This window comes from Bombus affinis, chromosome 13 (genome assembly GCF_024516045.1).
Source record: "Bombus affinis isolate iyBomAffi1 chromosome 13, iyBomAffi1.2, whole genome shotgun sequence".
Classification (NCBI taxonomy): domain Eukaryota; kingdom Metazoa; phylum Arthropoda; class Insecta; order Hymenoptera; family Apidae; genus Bombus; species Bombus affinis.
In genome coordinates, this window is record NC_066356.1 from 10504081 (window position 1) to 10520214 (window position 16134).

Genomic DNA, 16134 nt, shown 5'->3' on the forward strand with positions numbered 1-16134 from the left:
TAAAAGTATTAATTATAAACAAATGATTGAAAAATAAACAGAAATATAAAGAAGCACGTGGATAATATTAAATAATTAAAAAAATACAAAGAAGATTGAAAAAATCACTTTAATCATTACTAATTTGACTTGAGACTGAATGACGATTAATTTCTAGATAATATTCCGATTTATTATTAAATGTACCTATACTACTATATTATATAAATCAAGGGACAATACAATGTCTTTATCATTTCATAAAGTAGTAAATGTTTTTTTTTTTTGTATGTACGCGACAAAGTTCTAATAATTATACATTCCATCTATAGGAAATGGGATCAATTCAACAAAGTTTGCCAAATCGGTACACAGACTATCACAAAGTTGATTGCTGGTTCGGGTTCGTACATGGGCGTTTCTAAAATGATCACAGTCGCGTAGACTAAAAGAACGCGTCTAAAAACAGTTTCTTTCTATCAATAAACTTTGTTTTTTTTTTTTTTAAATATTTTCAGGAATTACTTAATCTTTCCTTTTTCCTTTAATAATTTAATAATTTTTAGATATTGTTTGCATTAATATTTCTCTTGAACGTGTAAATATTTCAGTCTCATTTAAAACGAAGAAAAAAAGAAAATCACATTTATAACGCTTGTATACAGTTTAGAATACACCCGGTACGCAGTTTCGTACAGAGTACGAGTTACTTAATAATTGTAAAATGACACCGCAATATTATACTCTGTAATTACAAATACAATGAGATACCGTAGTATTTTTTTTTTTTTTAATTTTCTTTGCATATTAAGAATATATTCCTAGATATTTTGCGATGGCGTGCGATTACCCTACATCTTTTGCTCCGTTTATATAAATAGTACTAACGCCGTGCTGAAACAAACGATAAATGTTATTTAAGAATTTACAAAAGATCGGCAAAATTATTCATTGACTTTAATGTTACATAATTAATGTTTTTAATGATAGCGTAATCTCCATAAAATTTTGCAGATTTAATAAATGCCATTAAATTTCTGAAAGCTTATCGCAAAGGGACAAAAAGAACAAATATTTATGCTTCGCACATCACCGGCATTTCTTTGACTCCGATATATTACTAATTTTGCTATATATAATTTTCTATTTCTTACTTTTTAATCGGTTTAAGCGCTGTCTCAACAAAATTGTGTAAGCATATGCAAAACAACTTACGTGTACCACAAGCAGTGTATAAATTAATCAGCTTCATCCATCCCTTAATTATAATAAATAATTCATTTTATATACAAATTGAATTCTTGTTTAAAACGCTCAAATCCACAAAGACAGTTTTCTAAAATACCAAACACACTTGTTCATTCGCCGTAGCGTTGTGCATAATCAACTACGAACGTTGCTCTCAGAATAATGTCACTTCGTGCTTTCGAAACTTTTTTAAAGTTTTAACAATCAAAATCCAAACATTAAATATACGTTATATCCATTATTCTGATAGTATCGTCGAAGCCACAGTAGTCATATTCTAAAATGGAAATATTTATAATTCTTTCTCAGTAATTATACACACACACACACACACACTCGCGAGCGGAAACACACGCACACGCACACGCACACATACAATATTTAAAATAGAATATTTTTTTCTTTGAGAAAAAGTACTATAATATCATTGTGACAACGGAATGGGCCTCTATAAATCATTATTGATTAAATATTTGTTTACAGGTTTTTTTGTTATGCTTTGGTATGGCACTAAGGATTACCTTAAATTCTTTTAATTTAATGTTATGCAGATGCAAGTTATGCTTAAAAAAATAAAAAAAGAAGAAACAGAAGAAAAGGGAGGAATTAGGCGTTATATTTAATTGTATCATCTGCTTTAGCATTGTTGTTTTTGCATTTGTGTACATGCACCGATGGGACTTATCCTAAAGTTTTGAACAATGGTGCAATTTAATTGATGCTTTAAATTACCATTTGGAGCATAGCAGTCGAATCTGTTGATTCAAATTAAAATTACTATAACAATATAAGTTACCTGCTATCTGTTTTATATTTTTTAAGAAAATGCATAAATATAGGTCTCCATTTTATCTTAAACGTTTTTGTCTGTAAATTAAGGCCATTTGAACAGAAGCTAGTGCAAATAGTATAGTTTATTTATGAGAATAATTCTTTTCATTGCGTCTAACACTTACATAAATTTTAATCACTGTTTAAACTTAAGAAAACTGATTTATGTTAATAAAAAAACATTTCTTTTTTGCTTTAAAGGGTTTCCTTTAATAAATGATTGCCTTAATATTATCACAAAGTGAATGAAAGGGGGTTTGATATCTTTAAATACGATTTACTTTAAATAAATCAGAAACAGTTACTATATTAAAATTATTAGGCCACACTCAACAGTTAGATCCGTTTGTTTGAAGCCATTGAATAAAAATAATCTCCTTTTATTGCGTCAAAGAGAAAGCAATGCTTCAGGCGGAACTCAATTAACAATATTAAAAGTTAAATTTTATACCAACAGGAATCAAATATATTAGAAACAGAATATATAGAACACAGAAGTAAATGTATTAATGCAAGTAGAGTTTTTAAATGGATAATGGGAGAATGTAAATAAATGTAAGGAATGTTTTATTCAAAAAAATATATATAACTGATCTAATTAAGAAAGTTATTGCCAATAAGTCTCATAATGCTTATGTGCATAACTTGTTTCTTTTCTTGCATTTGAATTAAGCAAATGCATATATAATAAATACTTTGTACTATCATTGAAATAATATTTATAATGCTGCCTTTTCATTTATGAGGACATTTCTTAACTGACATTTTAATGACAAAAAACGTCATTAGAGCTGATCACAGCATGAGATATTGTCACATTACCACATTCAATATGTATAGAAAATATTAGACAAATTGTCAATCAGATCCAACTGCCATCAAAAGAACATTTCAGTGCCAATTTCATCATTCTTTAAGGACATGGAACATGGCAGTTTAATGTTAAAGCCAAAGCACTCAGCTTTCCATATAAAACTGGATGTTTGCTAGTTTATATAATACACAGTATGTCGGTAAAGATCAAAAATATTTTTTAACTTTCATACAAATAAGTATGAAAGAAAATTCATATAAACTTGTATCTGCAAGTGCTTATCTTTTTAATTATGCTTTATAGAGAATATTAATAAATATTAGATACATTACTTAAATTAATACATTGATTAAAATAATACACATTAATTTTTAATTTAATTTAAAAAATAATTTGTTTATGTATATATATATATGTGCGTACATATATATATATATATATAAACGAGTTATTTTTTTTATTCACAGCTATCTTTAATTAGATGTCCTTTAAATATGAATGCCATTTACGCATACATGAAGAAAAAATTTGTTTCCTTAGAACGCATAAAGAGTTCGCGAGTTTTCAACTCATAAATACAAATACAGCTGTTCTAATACTTAAAAAATACATATCGAAATCAATTTGCTTATTCGAGTAGTTCAAGAAAATTCGATATTCTTTAATAGATTTAAATAGTGTATAAATTAAATTCGTTAAAACAGATTTAAACAATTGCAATATTTAAAAGATCTCAATTGAAACAACGAACGTGAATTTTGTCGAACTATTCGAAGTACTCAATTAATCGAATATTCGAATCAATTAATTCGATTCAGATTTCGAATATTCGAATATTTCGGGTACTCAACAGCTCTAGATACAAGATTATACAAACTTTTTCACGGTTTACACGCATATAATTAGTATTTGAAAAAAAAAAAAAATGTTCTCGATTTTTATCAATGTCCTGCATAATATGCATAAGAAAGAATTAAAGAGTGTGCCAACATACATCGCATTTAATACATATAATAGACATATTTAAAATTATTGGTTGGTATAACATTAATAAGAATCAAAACTTATAGTTTCACTCTTTTGTATACAGTTTTAACATTAAATTAATCATATGTTAATGCAATAATTTCAATAACAATTTTTTGAATTATTTCATGCTATTCGAAAGGAGATATACTTGTAACATACATATACTTCTCAATTTAGCAATCTTTTTCTTTAAAAAAAAGGGAATGTTTTATTAAATTGCAACTTCCTTTTTACGTAAGATTATAATTTGCTAAATACGTTTTTTCAAATTGGAAAAAAATGATTCATATATTTCATTATCCAATACTTATCTGTTTCGTTTATAGATAAAACATATATGTATATGTATAAAAATAAAACACAAATTTATTTATGTAAAAAAAATTTATAAATGATTCCGCCTCGTAGACGGCTATTCTGATGTCATGATTACAAAATGTACAAGACTTATAAAATTGACTAACTCGTTAACTGCCACGCTTGTGTATGTATAAAGTTCAAGATATGTATTATAAGTTAAATGAACATAAAATATACATACAACAATCAGTGATAATAATTTTGTTAATAATTCACTACAAAAATTTTTAACAACAATAAAGTTAAACGTACATTGCACAAAATGGCAGTGAACGCGTCACTATACTGTAAAACTTTCAGAGAGATTTTTGGTTCTGTAGCTATGCGCTACGTCCATTTTTAGCACAAGCACTCCATCCAGTTACAAGATGGAAACAACAAAAATTCAGATGAGATAAAAGTTTTACAATGTGACCAATATTCGAAAACCCTCACTTAAACGGCCAGTAACATCAGCTCTCATACACAATATACAATACATGTACTTTTAAATGTGAGTTCTGAATACGGCCTGTGTATCCGAAAATAGGATCGACTTGTGAGATGCAAAAATTGAAAAAATTTCGACCCATAGTTATACCATACTCTAAGCAATTCCAAAAAGAGTGTATATGTTTTTCATTATCAATGGCTGTTATTTATTTCACTTCATATATTATTACTGTATAACTTTTACGCTTTGTTACTTTTTATGGTGCTTATATGTTACGTTGAGAAAATAATTTTTTTTTATATAACAAGCAATGTGTTTAATTTGTTCTTCCATAAATATTTAATTTCCCTTAAGTCTTCTTTATGGATCAATGGTTCCCGTAGAAATGCTTAATTTGCACGCAAGTTTTAAAGTATATTCATTTTCATTGATACAACGAATGATTTCTACCTAATTAAAAAAAAATATTTTTAACCACTGATCTCAGAGAGAGAGAGAGAATCATTGTATATTAATTGTTAATTATTGTAGTATATCCAATAGTGAGCTTGTCGTAATGCTAAAAATTTTCATACAACATGAATAGCTAGAAAGCACAGAATGTATTATAGTTTCAGTACTATTTCTTCTGTACCAAAATCTTTCTAGCTTGCTTTGGTAAATTTCTGGATATCACGAGTACATAATAAATCTCTTACTTGACAAACGAGATACATTTAAACATTGTCCTATGTTTCATTTGTTATTAATCACTCATTTGTTCACGTGATTAAACGAGGACTATGTAAACCTTCGACTTGAGTATCAATTTGAGGACAATGTTGAGTATCTGGCGGACCCCAGTCATGCAAGTTTCCACTGTTAGCTAGTCTGTGCGTAAGTCGATGTGCTATCGAAAAACCTCCACTACCTTCCAATTGTGTTAAAACTATGATGACTTGTCTATAATAAAAAAATTTATCGAATAATCTGCCATAAATGTTGATTTCAGGAGCACATATAAAAGATCTGTTTTACCTGTGTAGCGGGGGAACACTATCGGCAGTTCTGAGTTGTCCTCTTGTGGATACAACGTTATAGCTTTCATGGCAGTCACATTTTACATGAATCCATTTATTTACATGACGATTTTCTACCATTACTACAAGTCCAGCCCAACCTTTAGTTAAGTAATAAGCAGTCATTCCCTCTCTTCCCTACATATAAATATTTTACAAAATACTGGGTTTTAGAGATACACGAACGGTTTTGAAATTGAAGTTGCAAGTTACAGAAATATTCTTACTTCATGTCTCTGTCCTTTTGCTAGAGTTAAACTTATTATAGCATCAGCTAAGACAAATGCTGGTGGGGAAATTTGCTCAACTAATAACCTCTTTGAACTATGAATGGCAAGAACGTACTCAGGGTAACTGGAAGTATCTTCCATTCCTGTGTGCCAATGATTAAAGGCCAAACATACAACAATATACAAATCCCTTTCTAACATTTTGTGACATCCAACGAATCCACGTACTTGTCGCTTACTATGTTCTACTAATCTCCCCACTTCTGGTGCTGCTGGTGAACGTGTACGAAAAACAACTACGCACAAGTCCAACTGAGAACGTTGTGATTTTTCGGAATTCCTAAATATATATGCAAGTATAATAGACCATATCCTTATATTTGATATAATTATACAAATGTATATAAAATGAGATAATAAAATTTACCTTTGTCCTTCTTGAAATAAAGTAAATTCTGTTTCAGTAGGTTCTAGTACCGTTAAAAGTACACATGATAAATGTCTGAGAGACGATAAAGGTGGAAGTGTCCCACGTAATCTAACTTCACTCCAACCAACTCTAGTTTTACAAATATCAATACAATCAAAATATTTCAATACATCGTCAAAAGAAATCCAGAAAACACCGTCAGAAGCACCATGTGGCATGAGCATTTCCCGCAATTGTGGTGTCCAAATAGGACTATCATCAGACCAATCACCCTTCCAACTATAGTGACCCCATGGATTACGTAATCTCAATAATCGTATTCCCTATCAAATATATTACTCAAAGTACTTGTAAGTTTTTAATCATGTATCTATAAATATGCATATTTTTTTACCTGTACATCCCGTACATCGAGAACAGAATAAGCGTGCCTAGAAAAAATACAATAAGTTTTTTATAGGATACTAAATAAATATACATAAAATTTTTAACTTTTGTCGAACTTTTTCTACCTTGGTCTTAAACCTTTACGTTGATATTCTTCCTCATCAACTTTCATATTACCACCTCCACAACTAGCACCCATTAAAAACATAGCTTGCCTTGAAGATAAAAGTTGTGCCCATATTAAATCCTTATCAAGTTCATCTTCACTTGGCAAAGCAGATGGTTGTAAAGGCACACTCTCACAAGGGGCACCTGTAAGTGTTGCTAGACCTTCTATTGCACGTCCAGATACTAAAGCTTCATAGCAACCATGAATTTTAGCCACTGCTTTTTCAATTAATGGCACCCAAAGTTGTTTTCTTTTTGCCTACAATGTATTTTATCAAAATTATGAATGAAGAAAAAGAAGTAATAACTTTTCACTTATAATGTTAAGATATAAACCTGAGAATATACAAGATGGCCTCTTTTATCACAGGGTAGCAAGTCATCAACAAGTACTGTGGTCCATTTTCCATCTTTACATAATCTTACTTGATAAGCTCCTTCTGGGCAGGTTTCCCTCATTACTAAGACTCTCTTTACAAGCTCATCACTTTCAGCTAAAACAGCTAAAGCTGAAAGTAACCAACAGTTTCCTAATACACCTTGTGAGATATCAGAAGGTAAGGGTTTCCTAAAAACAGCCCAAGGCAGTTTGGAATCAACCGTAGAATCAACATTAATTTGATGAGGCCTTCTCCATTGAACAACATGGTTATCTTTTGTTTCAGCTGGATTGTAATAGAGAGATTTTGGAGCTGGTGGAAATGAGTCATCGACAAAAGGTTCATTTGTCTATAAAATAAGTAAATTAGTTACTACTGGAAATCTTGCATTTAAAATATACTAGCCGAAAATATTTTCAATTTATTTAAACGAATATTATGAACTATTTAAATTTGGACTTTATACATTTTATATTTCATAAACTAAAAATATTTACTAAAACATTTATTTTCTTTTTATTTTCTCATTAGTATTATAATATAAAAATAATAAATTAACATAAATAGGGAAAATAAAAATCAATTGATGTGAAAAAATGTATAATGCAAAAAAGAAAAAGTATAATTATATTTTTCTTATAGTTTTCTTTGATCGTAAAAAATCGTCTTTGTTCATATGATATAATTTATGATCAATATACCTCTTTGCAATAGCGAACAATTCGCTCCCATTTCTCCAATGCTTCTCTTTCCTCAATTTGTCTTAAATTCTCCATAACTACGCTTTCTTGCCGTTGCATTGTAAGTGTACTTATGCCAGATTCAATAATTCTAGGCCTTTCACCTGGTAGTTGAGATAAATTTTTTGAGATTTGGCACATTTCACAAATTCCGTTTGTACTCTTATTTTCATATGTGCACAGTTTACACTGCCACTGGAAACATTGAAATGTTTCATATATAATAAATTTATATAGAAGATGAAAGCCGATGGGAAAATATATGGATAATATATATATTTGAATATTTTACTAATAAATATATATAAAACAGCTATAAGAGAATCGTACTTGACCATGAGTAGAATCTCTAATTCTTGAATGTCTTTTATCTCCAATTGAAGAACCATTCCTTCTTACAGAATTTCTATGTCTTGGAGTAACAACTTTTGAATTTATAGGGGTTGAACAAAGTCTTGGACTCGGACTTCTTGATCCAAAAAATCTGCTATCCTTTGGTACATCTAGAAAATCTGCCAAAGTCTTACAAGCATTGCAAGTTTGTGCTGATAGCGGATTCCTTAATGTACACGATGGACACACCCAGCTTTCTCCTTTTCGTAACGTAGCGTCTTCTAAATGCATGATACTTTTAAGCTTTGAACCACCGCACGCTTCGCACGTTGTTCTCGAAGCGGCATTTAATAATGTACATTTTTTACAAGTCCACACTGGGGAGGGTGGATCAACTTGATCATCTAAATCAGATTCTGCTGTAGCCAATGTAGCAGTTTTCTGTGGAATGTATCTTACACTATCTCTGGATACTACAATTGGAGATTGTGAATGCATCGAACAACTCGTTTCATCTTTTGTGACGGTTATTAGACTAGGTTGCATTAACGAAGGCGGTGATCGAGACGATCCACATATATCGCAACCAGTTGACCATAAAGGATTATACGCGTAAGAACATTTCCGACAAGTCCACATGCGTTTTAACGAGCTTACATTCGGTAGATCACCGACAGGACTAGTTGCTTCGCTATGTGCTTTTGTGGGTACAAGACCTAATTTATTATTTTGTTTTTTTGGCAATGGCGGCGGTATATCAGGGTCGGTAATTCCAATGTAAGAATATTTTGGTCTTGTACTAAAACCAACAGAATGTGGTGGTACTGCAGGTGGTTCATCTTCATTGAGACTTCTACGATTGACGATCTTTTTCTTTCGAGATACATTTGTAACGGATTCGACATCAGAAAAAGATCGTCTATAAGACAATGGACCTGCAGAAGATAGAGCACGTGGTTCCCAGGCAGGTACACTGATAACTACTCCACTGCAAGGAGCAGGACTTCTAGGGGCTTCACATGCCTCGCATTGTTCTAGGCCAGGAGCATTATCAAGAGTACAATTATCACAACTCCAGAGAGCATCATCCTGTTGAGATTCTGATACTACTAAACTTGTTGGTCTTTGAATTGCATGTTCAGATAATTTATGTACAACAGATCCATTAGATAAAGAGCGACTAACTTTAGATTTGACTCGTTCATAAATTGAAGGACTATGTCTTTTTGGTGAACGTTGAGAGGTATCAGTGGTATTTGTGTAGGAAAGTGTAGTAGACTCCATAGTTTCTATCGGTGGCAAGGTCCAGTCTTCTCTATCTTGTCTCCTTTCACTACGACTTATACTTGTTAGTTGTGCCATATCTATAGAATACAGATAAGCTATATAATATTTGTACCACAATCTTGTTCAAAATAGTATTAAAATATTATTAAGAAATAAATTAAATAATTTATACCCTTATTGATAATTCTTGCATCGCTTGTAGAAGAACTTGTTGCATTGACATCATCTAAAATATTGGCCAGAAGTTCGGATGCAGCTTTGAGACGATTTGTTTTACGTGAATTTAATTTTTTGCGTTTACGTGCTCCAATCTGCCTTTTGCCTGTTTCGGCTATAGAAGAATTTGCATCACAAGCTATGCAAATTATACCAGAACTGCAACTGTTGTCTAACAAACAACGAACGCATGTCCATTGTGTTATTAAGGAAGGTAGAGAAGAAGATCTTTTAACTGGCTCTTTTTTAGAAGACTTTCCATTCCACGAATCATGGTGAGATTTCTTTATATGATTATCGAGTAGAATTAAATTGCCCTCTGAGCTAAAAATTGATATGAAAAATAATAAACAATTACTAAATGGACAACAACCACTGGCATATATGATAACGTAATAAAATTAAGGAAGAGGAAAGAGTCAAAGAATATATAACATTTTTATAATGAAACTATATATTTAATTATTTTCTAGATATGAAAAAACTCTACCCAAACATAAAAAAAGGATAACAACTATGAAAAAATATATGCTAACTTTGATATTATTCTAAGTATATTGAATCAATAGTGAATGCGGAAGCCTGTATTCGTAGATGCAATAGTAACTTGTCATATCTACGTTTATGCGAACATGCAACAAATAAACATTTGTATTATATTCCCCTTACAAACCATTGTTCTGTGCATTGTGTGAAATCCTTGGCACAAATTAAACTTGTTCAGTGAGAGGTAGAGGAAAGCTCATACTATGAAAATACCTTTGCTCAAAAAACGAGATATTACACCAAAATGATCGCACTGATACGAACTGATAAGTATTACATTCGAGGAGAAGTCGACAAGATTTTGCGGAGAGTTCGGTAGACTGTATACAAACACGCGAGAAATCGAAGATGGGGGTAGGGAAGGGGAGGGGGTTGCGGACAGAGCAGAGATGAGTTAACAATTTTCTCACCGATGTATGAGATCGGTTTTGACGTATCGATAAGTTGCCGGACGCGTATCGCCCGTTGCTGGCTTCTCCAAACGAAGTTTCGGCGGAGGTGTTGGCGGAACAGAGACCGAGGAAGAGTCACCTTCCTCGTCGTCTCTTTGCTTTTCCTCCTCCTCTTTTTCTTCGGGAACTTTGCGATCCAAGCTCAGGCCGAGCCTGAGATTTGCTTTCTCATCACTCCTAAGCCGAGTAAGGCCGCACCTGGCGCATCGCGTGCTCTCCGTTGGATTTATCAGAGCGCACTCCGAGCAATGCCACTGCAACACCGATGCGATCGAGCCCATTCTTTACACGTAGTCATGGCTCCTTTGCTAACAGGATCACTGACTTTTATAGCCACGATCCCTTTTACTCGAAATATCACCACACCTCTACGCGAGGACGAGGATCAACGATACCGTGAAACACATTCCGTGATAATTCTTTTCCGCTGCGGCGGTTGCCCGCCGTTCTTTGTCATATGTTTCAGGACGGCCATCTTTTAAGCCCCTTCTCCTCGCACTCTCACCCAATGTTTTATTCTATCTCTTTCTTCCTTTTTTCTCCCTTTCTTTCCGTCGTCGCATCACACAGTGAACATTCAAATGCACACACAACTTCAGTGCATCTATTCTCTGCTTTTCTTTTCTCTCTCACCTTTTAGGCATCTTATTTATCTAAATACTTCTTTTCTCACTGTTTAATCGTATTTGCAAGTATAGTCTAATATGAGATATACACAAATAAGTCACTGATTAATCCATATTCGTTCACTTAAAGGCAAAGAACGAGATGAAACGCGTCAATTGCAAACGGTAGACATCGTCTGTGTACCTACATCGCTGTAGCCTGAGCAAGTGTGTTGACTACATTGGTTGCTGGCATACACAGGGCTGTATGATTATTATCATACGTGTACACTGACGTAATGAAAATTTGTAGATTTCGGAATCATGCTTTTATTTATATTAGTTATTACCTGCGAATGATTAATTAGTCATTATTACGTTGAAATAATATTCTATTTAAAAGTATTGATAATAAAATAATAGTTTACCCTCAAATATTTAACATTTGAAATGTACACTTTTTAAATAAAAATTAGTTGTTCATTGTATTGGTTAGTTTATACGAGTTTATTTATCAAGTTAAATATGACGTAAAAAAAGGATTACATTAAACAAAATTTCAAAACGAAAGTAGAAAGTATAATTACACTATGTAAAGTAATCAGTTTTCTGAAATTTGTTTAATATATCGATCAATTTGTTGTGTTTAAACTTGCGCTTAGAATTTTAATCGTTTCGTTTCTTTTTTATACGTCACTGGTTAACATAAACTATTACGTACATCAGCGACATCTATGATTAACTATATTTTATTAATTTTCATAAGAAACATTACGTACACCAAGTCCCTGTGGCGCAGAGGATAGCGCGTTGGACTTCTAATCCAAAGGTCGTGGGTTCGATCCCCACCAGGGATGGTAATCGACCATTCTTGGTCCTCATTTTTTTTTAAATAATTTTTAGCTACAAATTTCACATTATAACAATCTAAATTTTATTTTTACATTAATCTACTGTACTAATATTAAACAGCAATTTAATTATCGCTATTGATCCGCCATACTATCCTTTTAAATTTTATTACAATCTTTAATCTTCTTTTATTTGCACACTTAAAAGTAGATGTAAAATCAATTGATTTATCTACAGGAATATCTCTTCTTCGCGCCTTCCTGAGTACTACGTTACTTTTACTACATTCACTCTTGTGTTTGTTTTAATTTTAGTTACTTTCGACTTGGAACGAAAATATCCCGATGCACAGCAAACGTAAAAATAGTGAATACGAAGGTGAATAGACTTGGTTTGGATATTGCTGGTATATTTATGATCAAGCATTATTATACCAAGCTAATGTAATGGTATATTACAGTGGAACGAGGCAAGTAGTTATCGTTCAACAATTATGGTATTTATTTTTCCATCTTTTGACCTTTATTATTAATTGAATTCTAGTCTTTATTACTATCAAAAAATATACAAAATTTATATTATTTTTATCTCGAAGTGTTATTCTCGAGAATCGTAGAAATGACGAAATTTTGTTATTATGAAATTATGTATATATGAACCTCGCATAAATAATTATATAGATACTTGCTGGGTGTATTTTATCTGTACTACAGCTGCCAAACATTACAGAAGATTGCGACGCCTTCTTTTCCAAGAATCTATTATTTCTTCCAAGACCGTTTTCCCAGAACGTATGTATATTATAATAGATTGTACGACTCTCACAATCAGTACAAGAGTTATGAAAAGAGAAGTTATCTATTCTCGAACATTTTATCGTAGAAGTTCTGTTTGTAATTTTTATCTTTTAATTTAAAAAAGTGGTATTTTGTAACTTTTCTTTATTTTGGTGATATATATATATATCAAACATTGCTGCTATAATGCTTTTCAATTTTTCAAGAAGAAAGAAGTAGCGTTGTAACAACCGACGTGAGTATCGATTACGATTACAGAGTTGTTACTAAACTTACATTAAGGTAATCGTACGCCTTTTACGAAGAATGGAATACTTTAGAAATTGTAAGAACAATGAATGTAATAATTACGATTGCGATACACGATAGAAATAGTATTGAAATTGTTATTCCCATTTTTCTTACTACAAGCAATAGATATTTCGAATATTTTTTAATTCTATATATTTTTAATCATTTAATACCGCAAAACCTATTGTATCGATCAAATTATTTTTATATATTCTGTATTCTGTATTCTAGTCAATGAAAAGCCACGAAGCGAAAGATCCAGAAGCAGATGAGACGTTCAACGAGTAAACGATTCAAAGACCCCACCGATTAAAGGGATACAAACGATATCAATTAATTGCTTGACTTCTAAATACACTGTTAGATTAAGCGTATCATCGATTCTGCTTCTACAGAGCAGGTGTTATCATTTATTGCAATTTAAGATACCCTCGGTGTTACGTTATATAATTTAACATAGATTTTCGTAAAATACGATATTTGTAATCAATATTAACGCGGTCAATCGATACTTGGAAATTTCAACTTTTTTAAACATTGTATGCGTTTATGCTCTATCAATCTTGAGCCGAACGTTATGTAAAGGTGACTCAGATCGATTAAAGAAATCAATTATAAACGACCAGTTGCAAACACAGGATCGACTAATTAATGCCATATCCGTTGTTACGTAACGATCGTTTGAAGGCATTGTGTCTTTTTAAACAGCCAGATAAATAAATATAAAATAAGCTGTAGTCCGATATTCGCTTATAATATTATATTTTTAACGCGATAGAAGTATCATGCATAAAACAGGGACGAAGTTTAGGCGCTCGATCTTTCCAAAGATTGAACGCCGGAGAATACGAATCTGTCTATTTCGAACATTGATCGATACTTCATTAATTATTAATGAACGCCTCTTACACTTTCGATTGAACGAGCACGCCGCTGTCTGCTGTAGGCGTGAGTTTCCTTTCGATCGATAATTTATGCCTGGCTACTTAATCGAGTTCTGATTTTGGATGGACAGAGTTACGTGCATATTTTACATTAATTATAAATCGAAGGTTCGTTACGGTGCATAGCGTATTAATATCGTCACGAACGAAATAAGATGGAATCGAAAATAGAATGCCTGCTTGGGAATTCCCAGGATCGCCGGATACTATACTAATAAGAAGGAAAAACTGGATCGCTGTTTTTGCCAGTGAACTTACCTCCGAAACACTGAGTCAGCGTATTACGATTTTAATTATATATTTATATAGACTGAGTCATGCAATTCGACCACGTTCTACCTCGTTTACGTACTTTGTGTATACAACTATTAGGAGAAAGACACGCGGCCGAAAGAAATCCAGCAGCTTAATTATTTGCGCGATTCTAATTTTGTGACAGGAAGTATAGAGAAAGAGGTATAAGAAAATACGCGTCAACTATTACGAAAGAAAAATTCAAGAAGATGTAAAATACAATTTACATATGAGGAGAACGTTATATATACGTTCTATGGATTTTTGCTATCGTAAATGTTCCATATCGTATAAAATCGTGCAATTTAGTTATAATATGAGTGGAACGATTAAACTGAATTTTTATTCGGCAGGTTGTAACGACGAGCATGAATGCAAATGATAGCGGGTTCGCGTGAGTCATATCCGGAATTAATTCTTCTGCCATCTCGATGTCGACACGTGACAAATTTACCGCTAATCAATCTTGCACAGCTGTATTTTTAAACCACGTTATTCACAAAACGAGCTCGGCTTATGCAATTCTATTAAACATATAGCGATTGAATGAAATTAATCTTTTAAATAAGATTCGTATTGCTGCGATTATATTTCAGAAAGGAATCAAGAAAAATAGGTATTTTCGCGTAGTATAATTCATAATAATCTATCTCAGGCTTGAATTTTCTTTCCTTGCACACTCTTATCGGATAATGATAAACCGAGTGTTATACTTGTTCTGAGAAAAGTTACAGCACCGTTAGAAAACTACAGAATGATACAAAAACTACACCTAAAAGCCATCGCTAAATGTAGCAAGAAACGATAATAGGAATTATCAATAGAACATTGTAGTCGTGTGAATCGTTTAATAAGCACAAGCGTAAGTTTCGTTCCGTTCGAGTTATGTTATTACGATGTTACGGTAATAGTAATAGCAATAAGAAGGATAGCAAGTATTCCTACGTTAATGTTATAATTGTTGACATAATGTTAACGTGCTAAAAATATAGTATCGAGATCTTTTTGCTTCTGTATCGATATTTTTATCTTATACGTGGATATATCTCTAGACAGGAAATCAATATGACAACATCACGTACAAAAGAAGATGAAGCAAGTCGAAACAAAAAGAGTAAATAATGGCACGTGGTAAGTAACGCGTAAGTATTGTACTTAATCCAAGCTTCAGCATAAAAAGCAACAAACAAGAACTTCAGGCATAAAGTTGCGATCAAACCTGCTTAGATACTTGAAATTTTGCCGTCGAAAAGGCGTAAAACTAAAAAAAACGAAAAGAAATATCAACCAATTGAATACGGAATATCGTTATTGTAAAATATAAGATAAATAGAAAATTACAGCAACACAGAGAGATAAACAAAGTATGGAAAACGCGAAGATCTTGTGGGAAACGTTGAAACGATCTGATCACGTCGTATTAATAGCAA

At 32.1% G+C, this 16134-nt stretch overlaps 1 protein-coding gene, 1 long non-coding RNA gene and 1 other non-coding gene across 6 annotated transcripts; 2 read left to right on the forward strand and 1 right to left on the reverse strand.

The window, feature by feature from the left end:
- Positions 1-90: 90 nt before the first annotated feature.
- Positions 91-12198, reverse strand: LOC126923582 (calpain-D-like). 3 transcript variants are annotated; one of them, XM_050737179.1, is made up of 13 exons: positions 11955-12198; positions 10880-11876; positions 9880-10247; positions 9606-9802; positions 8418-9509; positions 8049-8282; positions 7304-7696; positions 6925-7226; positions 6807-6843; positions 6410-6735; positions 5980-6322; positions 5712-5890; positions 91-5636 (listed from the first exon to the last, which is right to left on the reverse strand). In XM_050737179.1, the coding sequence occupies exons 2-13, from the start codon at positions 11200-11202 to the stop codon at positions 5456-5458; spliced, it is 3975 nt and encodes a 1324-aa protein (XP_050593136.1). In that variant the 5' UTR covers positions 11203-11876; positions 11955-12198; the 3' UTR covers positions 91-5455. The 3 variants fall into 3 exon arrangements, with proteins under 3 accessions (XP_050593136.1, XP_050593134.1, XP_050593135.1); XM_050737177.1 differs by having other exon boundaries at positions 8418-9802; positions 11955-12197; XM_050737178.1 differs by having other exon boundaries at positions 8418-9784; positions 11955-12192.
- Positions 12199-12296: 98 nt separating this feature from the next.
- Positions 12297-15931, forward strand: LOC126923612 (uncharacterized). Of its 2 annotated transcripts, none has more exons than XR_007713241.1 (3): positions 12297-12355; positions 12693-13410; positions 13698-15931. It is a non-coding gene; the product is annotated as an uncharacterized LOC126923612 (long non-coding RNA). The 2 variants fall into 2 exon arrangements; XR_007713242.1 differs by having other exon boundaries at positions 12693-13169.
- Trnar-ucu (transfer RNA arginine (anticodon UCU)) lies at positions 12311-12383 on the forward strand. The gene has a single exon. It is a non-coding gene; the product is annotated as a tRNA-Arg (tRNA).
- Positions 15932-16134: the final 203 nt, after the last annotated feature.

Coding starts and splice junctions, on each gene's coding strand:
- LOC126923582 (XM_050737177.1), bottom strand. CDS start 11,202: ATGGGCTCGATCGCATCGGTGTTGCAGTGGCATTGCTCGGAGTGCGCT. Junction 6,736..6,806: donor TCGATGTACGGGATGTACAG/GTAAAAAAATAT, acceptor TATATTTGATAG/GGAATACGATTATTGAGATT. Junction 6,323..6,409: donor TTATTTCAAGAAGGACAAAG/GTAAATTTTATT, acceptor ATATATATTTAG/GAATTCCGAAAAATCACAAC.